The sequence below is a fragment of the Halichoeres trimaculatus genome, unplaced genomic scaffold, assembly GCF_033239565.1.
Source record: "Halichoeres trimaculatus isolate MK-OKI-2021-1 unplaced genomic scaffold, fHalTri1.1 fHalTri1_scaffold_17, whole genome shotgun sequence".
NCBI lineage: Eukaryota > Metazoa > Chordata > Actinopteri > Labriformes > Labridae > Halichoeres > Halichoeres trimaculatus.
In genome coordinates this window covers 16,923,677-16,942,935 of record NW_027437195.1, presented here as the reverse complement: position 1 = coordinate 16,942,935, position 19,259 = coordinate 16,923,677, and the positions used below count along the sequence as shown (strand labels likewise).

The following is a 19,259-nucleotide window of genomic DNA, read 5'->3' as shown; positions in this document are numbered from 1 at the left end:
TTGCAGAGGGTAATATTCAAAGTAAACCTAAACAATATCAATAGCTCTGTTTTGGTCAAAACAAGCACTGCATGTTTAATACAGACCAATGATGAAGCTTTAGCTTGTTTTATCCAAACACAGCTCTGATAGGAAATGCCGGGAAATACTGATGGATATTTAGTTGAGGAAGTGATAATTTTAGCTTTTGATCCGTCATGTCGTCACTCGACAAAAACCTTCCATTGCTGGCAGGAAGTCTTACCATATGGATGGCCTCTGTGTCATAGAAGCAGGATCATAATGGAGGCGAAACAAGTAGAGTACGATAATGGAGCCTTTAGCTGAGAGACCCTCTGTGTATGACAGAGAGAAGGCCAGAGAGCTGTTTCATCAGCGTGCATTACTGTCAAACTGAAGGAGAGGAAACCATAATTACACTCTCCTCTGGGGGGGGCTTTGCTCCATTAAGGTTTGCATGGAGGCTGTTACTGTGTTTGCCTTTTCTGGCCATGTCAGACACACACCACAGAGAGGAAATGGATGGGGGTAATGGATGCATGCTTAATGGACCCTTCCTGCTGCTGATTTCTCTGTGTTTACTCCTAGAGCTGACATGTCAACATCTCCTTTGTTTCAAACGATCCGCTGAAAAATTGACACCAGAAAACAAACGCTTGAGTTCTGGGAAAGATTTGCTGTCGGCCATGTTACTGTAAGGTCTTTCTGTCAGTAGGAGATTATTCTACTTTAAAGTGTTAAATCCTTTTAAAAAGCAAAGTGTAGTAACAGGATAGTTTAATTGGTACTGTAAATTGTTTAGCATAATGGACATGTCAATATTTGTTTGTCTGTAGTATGATGAGTAATGACATAGTAGTGCTGTCAGCCTCTTTGTCTGGAACCAGATGTATCAATTTCCATAAACTGTCAACAGCCTCATCTTGAAAACATTGGGTTTTATTTTAACATACAACACTGTTATCAGAGCAAAAATGTATGTACATAAATAGGCAACTGAAAATGGACAGTCTTACACAAAACAAAACACAGTCCGTCTGAGTCACAGTCAGTACAGCTTTCATCTGATGTGCATTATTGGTATGTGTATAGGAGACAAAATGTAATAGCAGTCCATAAATTAAATAATAAAAAAAATCCATTCAAAACCTGACTGCTCTGGTGTGAGGCTGATGATGCTGACCCAGGACAGGAGGCAGAAAGAGTCCCACAGACACATGAAGCGCACATACAGGCATCCAAACAGTTAATGAACGGGTGTTGGGAAGATAAGAGGCTCCACGTTGTCTCGATTTTTTTTTTTTGTGTTGATCTTTGATTATTTCTTCAAGGGACCAGACATTTTGCGTAGACCCTTTATCCTGTAGAGCAGCCCGTTGATAAAATCCTGAGGGGAAGATGGAGAAAATTGATTTGATAGATTTTCATGTAGCATTTGCAGACTGCACAACAGGAGAAGTAAACTATGTCTTTGCTTTGTCAAAAGCAAAACTGATGCATGATTTTGTGTATTTTTATTCAAGGAATTCCATTTTTGTCTTACCTCTTTTGGCTTCCCGCACTCCTGCAACAACTCCTAGCAACAAAAACAAACACAAATAAGATGTAACAAGTTAAACACTGCTTTTTAACTTCAAACAGTGCAACACTGGATTCCTGCCAGGGTCAAGTGCTTGTTAAGCTATTAACCCACATTGCAAGTAGACCGGTATGTTAGCAGTGTGTCACTTTTAAAGTCTAGTTGACCTTTGGTTCAAGAGCTCCACTGCTTCAGAGCAACACATTTCAGAAAATGCAAAAAACAAAACATACAATGTGAACCATTTTTACGATCTTACATGCAGCCTGGTCCTCTGGCCCTCATCTGTCAGCTCCAGGAGCTCATCTATGTCGATCTCTAACTCTGGAATCTCTTCTTCCTGTTCAAGCCGAGAGAGGGAAAAAAAAGTTAGAGGCAGTTATCCTCCATTACTTCATCGCCAGCACTTGTGCTTGTTCATGCTCCAAAAGCTTGTGCAAACATTGTATATCCAGGGCTTCGTGCCATCCTTTCACTCTTTGGTGTATGAGTGCCCAAACCACTGAGCAGAGCCATTCAGAAGAATAAGAGAGTGGATGATGAGACCTGGGAGGTGATGCAACACAGCAAGCACTGCAGCACAGGCTGTATAGGCTGTTGGATTACAAAGTTTGTATCTATCTCAAGTCGATTCCCACAGTAATTAGCGCTCAGTGTACCTTTAAAATAAGAACGCAATGTTTCTGATGTCTTTGAATTTTTTTTATTGGTGTGCTTTTTGTTACCCATAAGCGAAGCGGGGGAGCACTGAGGCATGCAGGCAGAGAGGCACAATGAGGACGAACTTGCCACATGCCACGGTCAGATTTCATGGATGATTTACTCAGCTAGTATTCAGTTCACCCTGTAGTGAGAAGTTCTTAAAGGGTTTTCTAAACAATGTATTCATTTTTGCTGCAAGAAAGTTACATCCAAAACCAAATAACTAAACTAGCATCGCATTGAACAGTTAGTGCCATTCTTATTTCAAGAGTGTAAAAAGTAAATGCTCAGTCTTCTTTATTGAAGCTCAGAAATAGGAAAGTAATCAATCCATATCAGTAGCTTTAATCTGCCCTACATTTTCAGAACAAATGAACTGTCCTCAGCGAAGAAGGAATCCTGAACACTCGGATATCTGGCGTCAGCAGGTGTACACTTATTTCTGACAAGTGGCGCCTCTTTTTGAGGAGAATATTTTCCGGTTGGGGAGTTTTCATGGCTGCTGAGGCTGGGGGCTTGCACAGCTTTCTGGATGAGGAGAGAGCTAATCAATGTGGAAGTGCTGAGTGGCGGAATAGATGGGCCCACCTTCAGAGTCCCCTGTGCCCCCTCTAATTGATACTTGCTGCCAGTTTGGGCCCCGCGTGATTCTGCTGATGTCTGCAGGACACACGCGGGGTCGAGTCTTTGCTGTATGTTACTCTGCTGTGCAGGATTCAGCTTGAAAGATTGACTGTGTAAGGCTGCAGGCTGGTTTTTTATGCCTTTTATTTTTCTAGTTTGCATTTAATTGATTCCTCTTTTAATTGGCAGTTTCTATACTTTAGGAAAGACTTTGGACCATAAATACATTTGAAAACAACAAATACACTTTGTTAAAAGGCTTGATTTTCCTGCAAATCTGTAGTCTTAATGTGACTAAGATTATAGTTCAGACAGTTCTTTAAGTTTATTGTATTGAAATAATGCTTCTTCATGATAAACTTGCAACCTATAAGTAAAGACTGATTTACAAAGTAGTGTAGATACAATGTTGCCGACCAAATCAACATAAAGTTATACCATCCTATCAACTATTATTCTGCTAACACCACACCAAATCATAACAATGTTGTTAATGCCATCAAACTAGTTTTTCTTACTTGGTATGACACCACATTAGCTCTAATAGTCTGGTGTATAAGGATAGGTACCTTCAGCTGGTCTTTAGAACTACTTAATGAGGATTAATAATACAATCCTAGTAAAAACCTGTCTCCCACTCCATGAATGATGGATACGAGCTGGGAACTCCTCTAAAAATTCTGCCCGCATTGAACTGCAGAGCCATTCAGAGCATCACTGAATGTCAATGAGAGGATCATACTCAGAAAAAAATATGATGACCCCTCCAGTAACTTCTCAGTCTCTCTTTTTCAACACAGCCGCCATTTCCAGCTTGTTGAAAGTTACCTTCATTGTCAGAGCAGAAGAGCATTTTAATGAGGCCTGCGGGCTGAAATGTCTCAGCAGCACTTTTTGAAGTTAAAAGCAATGGACTGAAGCTAAAATGAATGTTGGCACTAATCACTGGAATTCATGAATAGCAAAGTAGTTCTCTGAGGATTGCAGTTTAGACAGGGATACAGATGCAGCCCAAATAAAAAGTTGGGTTATCAAGATTACATGATCCCACTAGGATTCAAAATTCAGACTCATCAGTATGAAGTGACCTGGTTTTTCCTTTTATTTATGCAGTGCTTAAAAGTTGGTTTAATTCTTTGTTGTGCAGCTTTAGGGCTTTTGTTCAACTTTTTTTTAAAGCAGACTTAGTTTCTGTATTTAGGGGGTGCTGTATAATAGAACTACACACAGACTGGGGAGACACTATAGTTTTCATGAGAGAGTGATTTTTAGCTTAAAGCAAGATGATCTTCAAATTGTGCCCCTGTCAGCTGCAATTTCAATGAAATTTGAGCCTATTTTGCAAATAAATGGCTACTTAAGATATCAAGCACCCAGCACCCGGCACCAGGACCACATTCCTAGACCAAAGTCCAGCAAAGAACCTATCCTCCAGGTCACCATAATATTCACCTTGGGTTTCAGCCTTAAAGGGGACATATCATGCTTGTTTCTCCTTTTCACTATGCCAGACTAGGATGCCTGTAAAGCATTTCTGCCCTCAATACAAGTCATTTAGTTCTTTCATTGCCCCACAATAGCGTTCTCAATATCCTCATTTTAGGCCATTCTGAAGATCTCGTTGAAACGCTCCGTTTAGAGAATGACCTCCAGTAACCTTGCAACGTCACAGCCCTTTGTGCTCTGATTGGTCAGTTCTATCAGAGGGGTGGAGGGGGTAGAGCCAGGGGGGCGGTTTTTGCAGCATGGCAGTATTTACAAAACCGCCACATTGAATGGAGCAGACCGAGCGAGTTTGCTGTTTGCCAAAACTTCACTGTAAGGCATTGATAGCACTAATAAAATGGTAGAATGTAGGATACGTCCTTTTGTATTGGACCCCAAGTCAGACCTGGACGGTTCTGCAGCTCAGGAAGAAGAAAATCCACCTCGACACAGATCATCTCAGGACGCTTCAGTGTGGCGAGTCAAAGCGGTACTGTAACATGTATATTTTATACGTGGAAATATAGGCAGACTTCACCAATAAACTATTTCTATAACAGGGCTCCATCCTGCTCCTTCACTTTTCTCTGTCTGTTTTATCCATCATGCTGAAAGTGTAGTCTAAAGATCGCCTCTACCGTCAGTTTGTCACTATGTTATTGTCGCAGCATTATTGTGGTCCAGGTTCACAGTGTATGTCAGAACAAGCATGCAAATATCACAGTCTCACAAGTACTACGACGTCTGCTAAAACTACAGTGTTTTAACTGCTAATTCACCATGTAAAGCCGAGCTGCTCAGCAGAGCAGAGTCCCTGCATCCAGCATCTGAGAGGGGATACTCAGCTCTTGGTGGGTGTATCCCTCGGTGGCGGTTGTGTGACTAACTGACATCACAGAGGAGGAGCTGCTTTATCAGATTACTCCAATAAAAAGAAAGGATCCTCGTGTCGTCACGAAGGTCGAAATCTCACGGCCAACTGGCAATGACCTATTTTCAGAGGCATCAAATCTCATTGAAGGATATCAGAAAAACTACAATTTTTGAAATTTCAGGGGGTGTTTCAAATTTATTATATTAAATGTAAGTATTAAATCAGGGATATGTCCCCTTTAAAGAGCTCAACCAAAAGGATTGAGAGAGCTGATTAAGTCATATATCCATATGTCCTCTTGGTATCTGGTATACTTTAACACTTTAGCAGAAACAATCACAATCCCTACAAAACTTACTCTGCAATACCACAGAGCTCTTATGATGAGATATAAAAGCTGTAATATAATAATATAAAAGGAGCTAAGCCAACTAATTTCTACTGTTTGCTGTCCTTATTTTAAGCTAGGGCTAACCTGCTGCTAAATGTAGCTTCACCCAAAAGGTCCTGTTTGAAAATGTGTATGTGTTAATTTTAGCTCTCTCTGGACGCAGCAGTACCTCCTACATCTGTGCTGATTTTCTTAGTGGTGATGGGAAGTAAATCTAATAATGTAGAATTATCACTTTTGTCATGAACGACCTTGTTTGCTTTAGTGGCTCATAAGAGGCATCACTGTTCATTTTGATCTAACAAAATAACAGTTAAAAAAAGACCTCTTAATTTTTTATAAAGGTAGAGTTATCAAGACCAGGTCATCAAACAGCTAACTTCCCTCCAATATAGAACTTCTATTTTAAAGGTTTTGGAAGAAAATTCCCTGCTTACAGCTAAACATGCTATAATACCCACTTAGGTATTAGGGTGGAGGATAAAAGTACAGCAAAACATCAACATTTATCTTGCTGTGGCTTCATTACACTCACACTTTGTTTTTGCTGTTGTAACACAAAGGAAACCATGCCCAGGAAAGTCAGCTGTTTCAAAGAGATGCCAGTGTGTGTTGAACTTATCAGCTACTTTCCTTTTCCTGTCAGAGGCACGAGCTACCCAATCACTGCCTTAATGAGGCCAAACACATCCAGATCATCATGTTTGGTTATAAAAGGGCCGGCTAATGCCTTATTAGGAATGAGAATTTATAAAACGTGTTGATCAGGCTACAATACAACTTGTCTTCAATTGAGCCATAATCAAATGAGTGGTGAGGTTATGTGCACATTTGGAGACATTTTTGTTACTTTTTAGCAAGTTACCTATTCTCCATAGGTGTGAAGTTTTCAAAGAAGGCATTGACTCCAGACTAAGGCCGCACTTGTATGAATTAGAGATGGGGCTAAATAATTTAGGTGGTGACACAGGGGACTGATGGTAAATGCTTCCACGCGGAAGACTCAGAGTACCAACAGAGAAACCTTCCCCTGAGCACATGTAAAATTCATCACTCTGCGCCGGCGCACATGGACCAGCCATGACTTATTCTAAACAGCTGGCTAATGCAAATGTACATTGTATATACATTTAACCTTGTGCTGGGTGATGTTTGAACCAGATCTTGTCAGATCAAGAATTCATTGTGATTTATTCCACCCTCAGCTTCACAAGAATATCAGCATAGATTACTACAGGGACCATGACCTGGCATTTAAATAAAATACAGCTTATAAAATAACATTGTAATGAGGAAAACAGAAGCAAAACATTACAATTTTCTTTTAACTGCAACAAATGTGACTTTAAAAAAGGTAAACTTAGATTTGCTGCTAAGATCTTTGAGTCAGCAAACCAGTTTGAAAGACATGCAAGCTCACGTTCTGCAGAACAAGTACATGCCATATGCGATGGGCTCCCTTGTAGTGTTAGCGAATCCCAGACAGAGAGGTGATTAAAGTCTGTCTGCAGCCAAGGGTCTCTGTTCAGTTTGAGAAATAAATGAGAAACAGTTTGTCTCTGCCCTCTCCAGCACCATAACGGAGGCGTTGTTGTCATCCGATCTGCATCGTCATAAGCAATATCATGCTCCTCAAGAGACACCCCTCATTCCGCCATGCCATGCTGCCTCATGTGGGCGAGGAGACATCTGTTGCCATGGTTTCCCCTCCGAGAATGCCAAGCGAGTCAATATGGAGCCTCTGACATAATTGGATTGTGTCCTGCCGTTACAGGAGAGGAGTTCTGGAGGTCGCTGCATGTGTGTGCGTGTGTGTGTGCTGGCTGGTATCCTGTCATAATCCCCCTGTACATATTAAACATTAGCATCAAGGTAATGAGGCTCATTAATTAGGAAGAGGATTGAAATAATGAGTGCACATTTCCACTTTGCAAGTCTTGTTTTTACATGCACTGTGCTCATATTAATCCATATCTCTGATGGAGGGCAGTAAATCAATATGCATGTATAATTATTAAAGGACCAGAAGTGTGTGAGCACAAACAGAAAGACAGATACGCACAAAAATTATGACATAATGCCTTGTGTGCATCCCACGCCTGAGCTTTTAAATTTTATGCTTTTTCAGGTATGTTTTTATCACTTTACTGCAGATTTACAGTAATATTACGCTGCTGCTTCCTCCTTTTGACTTCCTTCCTGTTTTATGAATCTGAGTATCTTTCTTTTTTATTTAAAGCAAACTTTAAATTGAAAGTAAAGCCATCTGCTGACCGTATGTTCAAAGTGGTAAAGTTGTTTGTTTTGTCAGGTTTGCCAAATGCTTGAAAATACTTCCTCATGACATAAGAAGACATTAATATCTTGGAAATGATCTTATCACTATGGTGGAACACCAGCGTGCTCACTGCACAGCTGATACTGCAGTCAGGTTGATGACACATGAGAGCTTGAGTGCCAAAATGTGCAGCTGTGAAGAGAAGCTACTCCCCTCCCATCCTCTCCTCCTTTACGCCTCTGTGTTCCCTCATACATGATAGAAAAGCCATCACAGACAGACACCTATAAGCCATTCAGTGCCCTCAGCTCCACCTCAATGTGTGTGTGTGTTAGTGTGTGTATGTGTGCAGCCCTTCCCTACCTCACAGTCAAACAGCAGGTGCAGCTGCCCGTCGATCCACTCCTCGATATCCAGCCTCCTCTGCAGGTCTTTGCGGTCGTATTTGACCGTCAGCTTGCCCAGCTTGCGGTGTGCCGGCTCCTGCGTTTTGTCCGCTGCCTGGAACATCACCCTGGACTGGGTGCTGGGCTCTGACGCCATGGCTGCCACGGCCCTCGGGAGAACCGTGGAAACACACACACACTAAGCTCACACACACATAAACACACACTCACTCACACACACACACACACATACACACAGACCTAGAGGCTCTTTCTGCTCCTATTCTTACTCTGCTGTTGCTGCGTCTCCCCTCACGTATCTCCTGTTATCTTGTTGAGTGTTCAGGCTCTGCCTCTCAATAATGCTGCCTCTGGTTCTCTCCCTGTCCTCCCTCTCTGCTCTCTCTTGCTCTCTTTTCCCTCCTCCTCTTGCAACACCCACTGGCTGCACTATCAGAAGGACGGTAATGAGATATGCCTCTGTGCATGCGCGTGTGAGTTTGTGCATGCATTCTTGTATGTTCACATGCACCTTATAGGGTGTGTGATTGCTTTTTGCTCTCTTCTTCTGTGTAATAGCAGGTGAAGGGGGGCAGAGGTCAATTACAGCTATAAAAAGTGGAGACAGGGTGAGAGGGCAACTGCAGAGAGAAAATCAGAAATGACGGCATCAAACATAGAAATGTGTGTGTACTCATGCCTGTATAATGGGATTTTTAGGAATGTGAATCATCTAAAACACTTACATGCTTAAAAAAATGTTTGTATCCTCTTGTAAGAGTATTTAAAGTATATTTTGCCTCACCAAGACACAAGGGTTTGACATATGAAGGGTTTTTCTTCTCACAAACATATCCAACAATAGCTGGGTCCCCCCTGACAGGTGATCCAGGGTTCCTCTACTGTTGTAGCTGCCCTGTCCTTTCTAACAGACATTATCAGGTGTAACATTCAGTAAGCCTTGGGGTCCAACTGGCCTCAGTTACGTACCCATGAATAATAGATAAGCAGGAGAGCACTATTTATGTCTGCTTAGAAGTCAAAAGTCAAATAAAAGCTTCAAACTGTTCATGTTTGTTAAGTAAAATGTCAACAACAGCAATTAACTCGCTGTCAAAAAAGCACAGTTGTACGTCCTAGTGCCAGATTATTGCAGTTAAGACAACGGACACAACAGGCTGCTGAGTTTCCACAGATCTAGTTACGATATGAAGAATGGGGTTCACTTTTTTGTTTTGGCAGGGACTATCAATCAGCCCTCACTGAGCGTGTTCACCCACTGATGCACCGTCTGTTACAAACACTAAATTATTAAGAGCCTCCAGCAGCTCACCTTTCCAGGCACACAAATTCATTCATCCCCTCCTATGCGGCTCGGTTCTGCCCCATTGGGTCGTCCAAAAAGAGGAGAGAGGCCAGAGTAAGGTCTTCTCACCTCAGGCCTGGACGGATGATGAGGGGAAGCAGGGGTGGAGGATGAGCTGGACTTTCACAGTTTTGTAATCCTAACAGGATAAAAATGTTTAATCTCACTGACAGGAAGTTGGGGATACTAATTTTGTTTTATTGTAAAATAAAAAAATCAGTCAACCCCTAGCAGAACTATGATTCAGTCTACATCTCTCGTACCTAATTTAAGAGACCACTTCCTTTTACTCCTACTATGACTTGTTTTATCCTCATAGGTGGTTTAATGACTCACCACATAGTGGAATTGGATGACTAAGCGCCTGAATCACCTCAGTATCACTTCAATTACGAAAAAGAAGACACACCATAGGATCTGTTAGTTTGAAATATAGGTCATGTTAATGATTTTCTGCGAGAAAAAAACAGAGCCAAAACCTTTTTTTAACACTGCTTAGAGGAAAAAAACAGCAGTTTACATCAAGGCGCTTGTTCAGCTTTGGATGGGGTCACACTGCCACCGTGTGGACTGGTGCTAGATGAAGTCTTGAAAAATGAAATTCCTGGCTGCATGCCATCCTCCATATTTCCCTACATTTAATGTCTCTCTTCAGTCATCCTGTTTAACAAAGAGAAAAAATCTCATTAAAACTAAAAAGATGATGATAAAGATAATCAGTATAATTGGTATCAAGGTGGAAAGATAGTTTTGATTTTACTTCACATTTACTTTTTCATTCCACTTTATTACATAATCTTCGTTAAGCTTGTTGTACCACTACCACTCTGATTGGGTAACTGATTTTCATTATCCTTAAGTGCCTGACTGTATACTCACTTATTTATGTAGGACAAAGCAGGATTATTTTGTCATGAAAGAAATTCCATCATGACTAATTTATTGGTCAGTGCTGAGGTTGCGGAGGCTTCTCCAGGCAAGAAAAAAACCTCAATTTCAAAAGGAGAAGTTTCCCAAAAACATACACAAGATGGACTGCCTCTGTTCAGACAAAAACAATCAGTCTTAAAAAAGAAAAAGAGGGAAAACAATTTACTCTGGTGAAAGTTTTGGTAGAATACAAAGCTCTTCAGTTATAATATCAGTCTTAAAATATTTTTTTTTTTTTTTTTTTTTTTTAAACCTAGTTTGTTCACCTTGTTTTGTGTATTAATTTAGCCCATTTAAATGTTAAGCCTTGGATTAATATGTATTATTGTTATAAATTAAAAAAGAGAGAGAATAGAGGAAAAATGGGAAAGAAAAGAGGAAGAAAGAGTGAAAAACAGAACAGAGTAAGGAAAAATGAGAAGTGAGAATAAATTAAAAAAATATCATGTAATTAGGTTTTTTTTATGTAGGCTATATGTACTATCATAGACGACCTACTGCTGTGTTGTTGTTTTTTTCGATTAATATATTTATAAATCACTCTTAATTACAGCCTACTACATATATTCTAGATTTGTATCAGTAAATAAGAATAAAATGCAGGAGAAAAACGCTTTGTGAAACCAGCTCCCAGTATCAAACAGGTGCAATACTGTTCATGCCTTTATGTATTAACAATGATGCTTCACATTCAAACAGTCACAGCACTCACAGCATTGTCCTTGTTGTGTTTTGGGGCCTCGACACATAACAGCAGAAGGGAGTGGTGACTCGGGAGTGGAATTTCACTTCCTGTATCTCTCTCAGGTGACTCACCTGGGTCATGTCGTCCACAGCTCGACTTTTCGTCGACTTCAGAGGGAGAAATCGTCGTGAGAGACTCAGATTTGGAGGAGGGTAGATCCGTGTGGACGTTTTTAATTCATTTGTGTGTGCTGAGCAGGAAGTCAGGCGCTATCTTGATATTTAACTGAGGGTTGAATAGTGAAAAGAAAGACGGGATTTAGGGGCCTAAACACACCTGGGAGAAGTTTCATTTTTTTATATTTGACTGAATTCACATTTTTTTCACCAACCTAATCGACATTCCTGGTGCTTCTCTTGGTTTTTCTTTTTAGCGCTGAAATATAAACAGGACTTTTGAAATGTTTCCCCACCTGAAAGGACGACACGGAGCGTCTGTGCTGCTCCTTTTATTGCTTTTAGGCTCCACTTCAGGCCAGGCTGGAGAGGAATGCCTGGCCAAGTTTAAACCAGGCCAGGAGGATTTTATTCTCGATGCGGACGAGTCTGTGAAAGACGGGGCCACCTTCATTTCATCACCGAAACTGGATCGATACAAAGACTGCGTGAGCGCGTGCTGCAAAGAGCCGCGGTGCAACGTCGCCTTCATGGAGAAAGGAGCAGAGGAGGGCTTGGTCAGCTCCTGCTTTCTCTTTGACTGCCTCTACAAAAAGAAGTATGTGTGCCGCTTTGTCAGGAAGAAAGGATACATGAGTTACATCTTGGATTCTGTGTATGAGAGTTATCTACAAGTGGATACCCCCCCAGGTAAGAAAAGAAACTCCCTTTATAAATTTTATCACATTAAGTTCATTAGCATGTTGTTGTTTTTCTTATCAAGGCGATCTGTTAAGGCAGTTTGGCTCCCTGCTGATGGACGGGGAGATTTTACTTTAATTTTAGAAAACACTGTGGTTTGTCATACTCAATGATTAAATTACCAGCATTCTTGTCTAGGGGTAAAAGTTTTAAAGAAATGTGTCTCTAAAGGAGCCCCATCTGGACACTTAGGCTTTACAAATCTTTGCTTGAAGACTTAAGTAAACTTGTAAGTTATTCTTAAATGCTTTTGTGGTTTGTAGTAAAACCCAGTTTGTAATCAGAATATATGAGACCACAGATTTGGGGCACAAGCCTTCAATCCAGCATGTTCACACATGCAGGACCATTATGACCCCCTGGTTCAGGTTTCTCCTCCCGCCCGTGCCTCCTCAAGAGTTCCAGTAGTATTCATTACTGACACTTCGCAAAAAAAAATTGCAAAACTTGGCTTGATTTGACACACACTGATTCTTTTCTGCTTCTTTTCCTTTCAAGATGATTCAGACCATCCACCCATCGCAAACGGCGGCCAGGATCGTGTGGTTCAGCCCCAGGATGCAGTAACACTGAATGGTATAAAGAGCAAAGATGACAAGGGGATCGCATCCTACCAGTGGCAAATGCTCACAGGATATCAATATGCAGTTATTACAGTGAGTACAGAGATTACAACACAGAGCCCACCTTACCCTTGTCTTTATTCCAGGAAATGTCAAGTTGAATAACTCTTATTGTGTCTCTAAATCTACTCTCAAAATTCACATTCATGGGTAATGACAAACTTCTGCCTTTTCAATCCTTTTAGAAAACCAACTTTGATGACCAGATTATCGTCTCCAATCTGACATCTGGGGTGTACAAGTTCCAGCTGACTGTCACAGACACCATCGGCCAGTCAGACTCCACCAAAGTCACCGTCCTGGTCCTGACACCGGAGCAGTCTGAGCGTAAGTTTCTGGCATCAGTTACAAATACTAATTCATTTTAAACACATTTGAAAAAAAAAAACTTTCAAGAAGAACATGTCATCCTGATAGCCAAAGCTTTAATCAGAAATAAACAAACCACATCTAATACTGGCTGCTGTATGTTAGTTTCTTTTAATTATTGGGCTCAAAGAGGGCGACTTGGCAGACGGTGGAGTTTCAGGGGTAAACATGAGTCATGTGTCCACTGTGTGTGTTGACATTTCTTTGACTTAATCAGAGTCACCTGCTTTGTGTTTGGTGTTGGGACAAAGATAAAGGAGGACAGTGCCCTCCCCCGTATTGTTTGATGACATTTCAGAATTGCATAACTTTTTTTTTCCTGGTTAAAAGGAACTCCATACGTCATTTAGCATTTGGAATAAGCGTGAGCTCTTCCATGTTAGTTGTGATTAAACCTGCCCAGGCATGCTTGTCTAATTCCTCTGGACTGAATGATGAAACAGTGGTTAGTGGTAAGATCGAGGGATAAAAGCTCATGTTCTTAAGATTAGAGCACATTCTCTGTTATTGTTCGGGTGAAACGCTTTAGAAATTTAAAACTAGTTGTATCTTTATTGTGAGGCAGCTGTTTGATCAGTCCCGCTGTCACGTTCAGAATCACTTCCATTACAAACCACACAGACAGCTGCGGTGAAGCTCCCTCAACATTAAACGTTTATGTCTGGAGTTTCTACAGAAACGGAAGTGAGTAGTGCTTTTTTTTCCCACTTCAACCATCCCACTCTCTCCTCCCCCGACTCAACGAAACCTGTCATTCTGGTTTCAGCCTGAGTTGCACAAACAAGACAGCGAGTCACCTCCATGATCCTCCTCTGTATTGATTGAAAGTCTTTATGATTCATTATTTAATTTTCTTTCTTTCCTTATGGTTGAATTTGCAGGGATAATGTGGACTGCCATACTAAAGGACTCCAAAACCACTTGTTGGCTCAGTTACTGATTAACAGTTTGTGTCCTGAATCGTGTTAGGAATGTGTTTCAGTGGAAGGGGCATGGCAGTGACTCCACACGTCAAAGTCGCCTTATTTCCACTGCAGCTGTGAAGGGACAGTTAAAACAACTGAAAACTGAGAAAAGTTAGGCTCACACACTGCAGGGCTCCAAAGAGCAGAAAATTTAACGCATGAGGCTGTTGATGACAAGATGAAGAGCAAGTCTGCTTGAAACATGACAACCTTGGCACATTAATATTTCTGCTATCTGCAGCCTGTACTGACTAGAATTTGCATCATTGACCATAAGCTGACAGTTGATACGGCTTGATCTTTTTGGTTATAGAGCACATCACCTCTTTCTTTTTAAGTCTCATAATTCAGTGTAGAACCACTTTGTGTGTCACTGTCTCTGTCTGTCTACTCACGAGACAGACACCAGATGCAGGAAGTTTAGAAAAGCGAGAGACGAGAAGTCCACCGCTTCTGGTTTCAGAAATCAGACAGAAGTAAAAAAGGTGATTCACTGTGGTTTATTGCTTTTAAGCAACTAACGTGGCAATGTCAAGTGTCTTGTGAAGTTATCTGGAGCACAATACAAGGGTATTGTTTAACTGTATGAATGCAAACCACTGAAGAAGATAGCTTTACACAGAACACAGACAGTGACGATAAGCTGTAACCAGATAGCCATCAGTTAGTCGCTTTCCAACTAAAACCAAGTGCATGACGTCTCAGATGAAGTACTATAAACCTGTGAGTGAATAAGTGAATTCCCCTTCATAATGGCAATTTGCTGTGTCGTCTGATTGGAAGTGGAATCAAAGCCAAGACTGGGATTGTTGAATGTGTTTAGAAATTATTTGAGAAATATATTTGGTGTGATCTTTGCATCCTGTGTATCGACTAAGTAGCTGTGCTCTCCTTAAGCAGCACTTGCTGGTGGTCTTGTTCTTGGTCAAATTGAGCCATCTGAATTATTTGCAGCCTGTTTACTTCAAACTCTTCACAGCAGCATCTGTGATAATATGATGAGTGACATTTGGAGTGACTTGAACGAAATTATCTCCGTTTTTCAGGGAGTGGAATAAAATCTGTAGTTGATGATTTTCCTGTTTTCCCATCAGACCACTGCATGGCTCCCATGAAGATAGGGCCGTGTCGTGGTTCCTTTCCTCGCTGGCATTACAATGCTGCGTCTGAGAAGTGTGAGGAGTTCATGTTCGGGGGCTGCAGGGAGAATCTCAACAACTATCTTTCAAAGGATGAGTGCACCAACGCCTGTTATGGCTCAGGTATCTATACCCTGTGCTTTTGTTTATGAGTTTTCAAAGGTTTCATATTCCATGTTACACTACCTGTATTCTTATGTGGAAATATTTACACTGAAGCAGTGATAATGAAACAGAAAGGTCCCTTTGTGACATTAGACCTTATATATGTGTATATTTTTTAACTGGCTTTTTTATGTCTCCCTGGTTACATTAAGTTTGCTGAAAAACTAGCTCTGTCTGAGGCTGATAAAATGTCACAACTAGCACCTCTTAAATGTTCTCATGAGTGCATGATCTTGTTTTTCAATCGTTCTCAAGCCTGAACCGTACAAACGACAGTTATCAATGTGGGTAATGTGCCCACAACTGGGTCATTTCCTTCCTGGAGTTTCTGTTTGTTAACCCTGAATGTTTCACTTTTCTCTAAATGATGGATTATTAACGCTACTTTTTTTGTTTTTTAATACAGAAAAGAGTTCTAAAGCTGGCCGAGGTTTGCCAATTCCAGACAAAGGTAGGTGAACTCTAAATATCGTACATCTGCTGCTGAAATATGTATGTATGACATATTTGCAAAGTGAATTACAGAAACCTTTCAGTGCATATCACACATATCAGCTGGGCTGATAGTTAATCTGTAATTTACTGCAACTGTGTTTATTTATTTATGGTACTTATTCATTGTATCCACTGTACTACTCACTGTATTTTTTATTATTGCATTTCTATTGTATTCTGTAGATTTTATTCTATTAAGTAAGCAACAAGTAAGCAAAAGCACAAAAATGAGCTGAAAGTAGCTGTAAAAGCACTTTAAAGCTAATGCACTCTCTGGTTTTAGTGAGACTTTGTGTTTTTTTTTTTTTACAGTGGCTGCTTTAAGAAAACACTTGAGGTGATGTCTAAGTCATTATTTGTCCTTTGTTTTTGTTCCACAGTAGAAAAGTGTGGCGCCCCATGTACCACAGAGCAGTTCACCTGTGAAAATGGCTGCTGCTTGGATCCTGGTCTGGAGTGTGATGCAAGCCCACAGTGCAGTGACGGTTCAGATGAGCTGAAGTGCGAGGACTGTAAGCAGTGGCTATGCAAACTAGATCTCATTTTCCTGTGGACTCATGGAGTAATAAATCCAGCATTGACGTTACACTGATAAAATGTTTCCTTGAAAGAGATACTAACATGAACTATGTTCTGTGTATCTATCAGTGGACAACAAGTTCCGTATCCTCCTGCAGATTCCAGTGAATGAACAAAAAGGTGATTTAGAACTGCACCCCTGTTTTTGTTTATGTCACCATGACCAATCACACTCTCACATCTCTCAACCTCTACCATCTAGTAATACAATTTACCCCTTTTTGTGATTCTCAGTGAGGTGTACAGAAGTTCCTGAAACAGGAAACTGCAGAGACAGTATCACCAAATGGTACTACAACCCTGTACATCAGGCCTGCTTCCGCTTCAACTACGGTGGCTGCCAAGGAAATGAGAACAGATTTGACTCCAACCACGCTTGTATGAAGTTTTGCGGAGATGTAACAGGTGGGTTTTAGTAATGCTTGGTGGAAATTTTGCTGATATAGGTAGGTACCTTGGAACTCATAACTGTATTTTCAATTCACACATCCTAGGCATCTCTCACACTTAGCAGATGCAGTCAGCTTATTTTCATCCTCAGATATGTTTTTTGCTTCAATTTCTTGATGAAAGGGTTTTTGTTTTGGCGTGCATCTTTGGCAACTGCTATTGAGATTGTCAGCACTTGTCTTTTCTGTGCCATGTGTAAATAAACATGTGACTAGAAAAGCACTCAGGTGTGTACGATAATTTGTTACCTGACAGTGATAAAAATTATGATGACCAAGTACATATTTTATATTCTGGATCTTAGTATCCAGATATTGCCAGGATCTGGATCCTACTTTTTCATCTGTCAGAAATTATGGTGACCTTGTCTTGTGTTGTTTTGCAAAGCAATCCGACCATTTATGGCAGAGTTATATACACATATGGTGAAAACAGCCCTATCTCACATTGATAAAGAATCCTTTAAATAGGTCCTGGATGCAGATGGTGATCCAGATCACCTCCAGAATTAAATCACTTTTTCCTTATCCCATTTTGAACATTTCCTGAAAATTTCACAAAGATCTGTTTGTTACTTTTTGAGTTATGTTGTTCACAGACAAACAGACAAACTCTCCCAAAAACATAACCTCCTCGGCAGAGGTGATAACTGGAACAGAAAGCTTTAACTGTTAAAATGGTATGATTATTTTTTATTTAACCACCTAAAAAGCCTCGTTGAGATTAAAATCTTAGTGGCACAAAGTCGTAGGTTGTTTAAAATTACTCGTCTCAATCTAAGAACACAGATTAAGATGCCCTGCTGCTGCTACTAGGAACAACATGCAACGTTAATTAAAGGGGAAGGTTGATATTACACTCTCAAGTGGCCAAGATAAGTTATTGCAGGTTCACTTTGTCTCCAGAAATATGTGCATGCCTACTTTTATGTTTTATGGTCTTCTTGTGGAAATTCAAAATTTCAAACAAATGTTTTATCTTTTCAGAAAAGGACGTGTTTGCAAGAAAGAATGAATTTGAAAGGAGAGTGTCTGAAAGCCAGACAGGTATATTAACGTTTATCTGTAGAGTTGGATTGAAAATACATCTGCTTCAAGTTGAAATAACTAAAATTTATTTTTATGTGTGTTACTGACTTCTGAAACCTGCACTTTATTTGATTTGTCAGGTATTATTGCAATAGCAGCCCTCCTGGGTCTGGCAATCCTCATCCTGCTGGGCATCCTGGTGTTCTGCCTTGTGAAGGGAAAGAAGAAATCTCAACAACACCAACGTGTGGCCGTCAATAACGCCCCAGTCAGCTTCGAAGACAGAGAGCGTCTGGTCTACAACAGCACCACCAAGCCCATCTGACCCCCCACTCCCTGACCTTTGACCCTCATGCTGCCGCATTCTATCACTGATCAAACTCAGGTTGATGAGAGGAAACGCTGTGTTGACTGGAGGGGATCTGATTTTATTCGTCCATATATGGATGTGTTTTGTAAGGGTGATATACACTGAGGGCAGACCGCCTTCAATAATGAAATGTGATATTGTGAGATTTGAATTTTAGCTTGTTTTTATGCCGTGACCTATTCAAAAAGGCTGTTGGATGTTAGTTTGTACTCAGGTTCAAAGGGAAGGCTTTTCAGTAGTGCAGAGGTAGATGACCACTGGATAACAGACACTTTCTTCCCAGTGTATGAGTCTGAGTTCATCATGTTTTTCCTGTTTGCTGTATGCCAGACCCTTAACTGTCAAAAGTTCCACATTGGTCTGTTACTTCAAAGTCAAGACTCCCATGCTTCGTCTTCCTGAATCATACCACATGAGCGTTTCCACTTTGTCACTTTGTTATTTTTTATTTGGTTGAACACCCATGTTACAGTGAATTACACATACATCGTTAATGTTGTATATATAAACTTAGAGTTGTGAGAAAGTATAGTTTTTCACAAGAAGCTTATTTTGTTATGATTTTCTTCAGTGTTTTTAGAACAGGTGCAGTGCATACATTCAATGATGCTTATGGAAATATAAAGCAGTCACAATGTTGAATTTTCAATTTTTAAACTTTGTATATATGACCTGATGTAGGTATTCCTATAACTCTGACAATATTGTGTTGTTTGTATGAAATAAAAATATTAACTAAAAAAGATGCCCTGGGGAGTTTTGTCATGTGGAAGATGTCCACTTGTTAAAAAAATTAAATTCAGTCAAACTGCAATGCTGTAAACCCAGTCACACTTTGTCCAGGGCTGTGGTGAGGCTG

The 19,259-nt window shown here is 40.5% G+C and overlaps 2 protein-coding genes across 2 annotated transcripts; one reads left to right on the top strand and one right to left on the bottom strand.

The window, feature by feature from the left end:
* Positions 1-104: 104 nt before the first annotated feature.
* ppp1r14d (protein phosphatase 1 regulatory inhibitor subunit 14D) lies at positions 105-8,513 on the bottom strand. The gene is made up of 4 exons (XM_074691746.1): positions 8,297-8,513; positions 1,839-1,919; positions 1,544-1,576; positions 105-1,387 (listed from the first exon to the last, which is right to left on the bottom strand). The coding sequence occupies exons 1-4, from the start codon at positions 8,474-8,476 to the stop codon at positions 1,319-1,321; spliced, it is 363 nt and encodes a 120-aa protein (XP_074547847.1). The 5' UTR covers positions 8,477-8,513; the 3' UTR covers positions 105-1,318.
* Positions 8,514-11,370: 2,857 nt separating this feature from the next.
* Positions 11,371-19,095, top strand: spint1a (serine peptidase inhibitor, Kunitz type 1 a). Its single transcript, XM_074692065.1, has 10 exons — positions 11,371-12,166; positions 12,716-12,873; positions 13,026-13,167; positions 15,269-15,436; positions 15,885-15,929; positions 16,354-16,485; positions 16,622-16,672; positions 16,787-16,957; positions 17,989-18,048; positions 18,171-19,095. Exons 1-10 carry the CDS (start codon positions 11,761-11,763, stop codon positions 18,353-18,355), a joined length of 1,518 nt encoding a protein of 505 aa, XP_074548166.1. The 5' UTR covers positions 11,371-11,760; the 3' UTR covers positions 18,356-19,095.
* Positions 19,096-19,259: the final 164 nt, after the last annotated feature.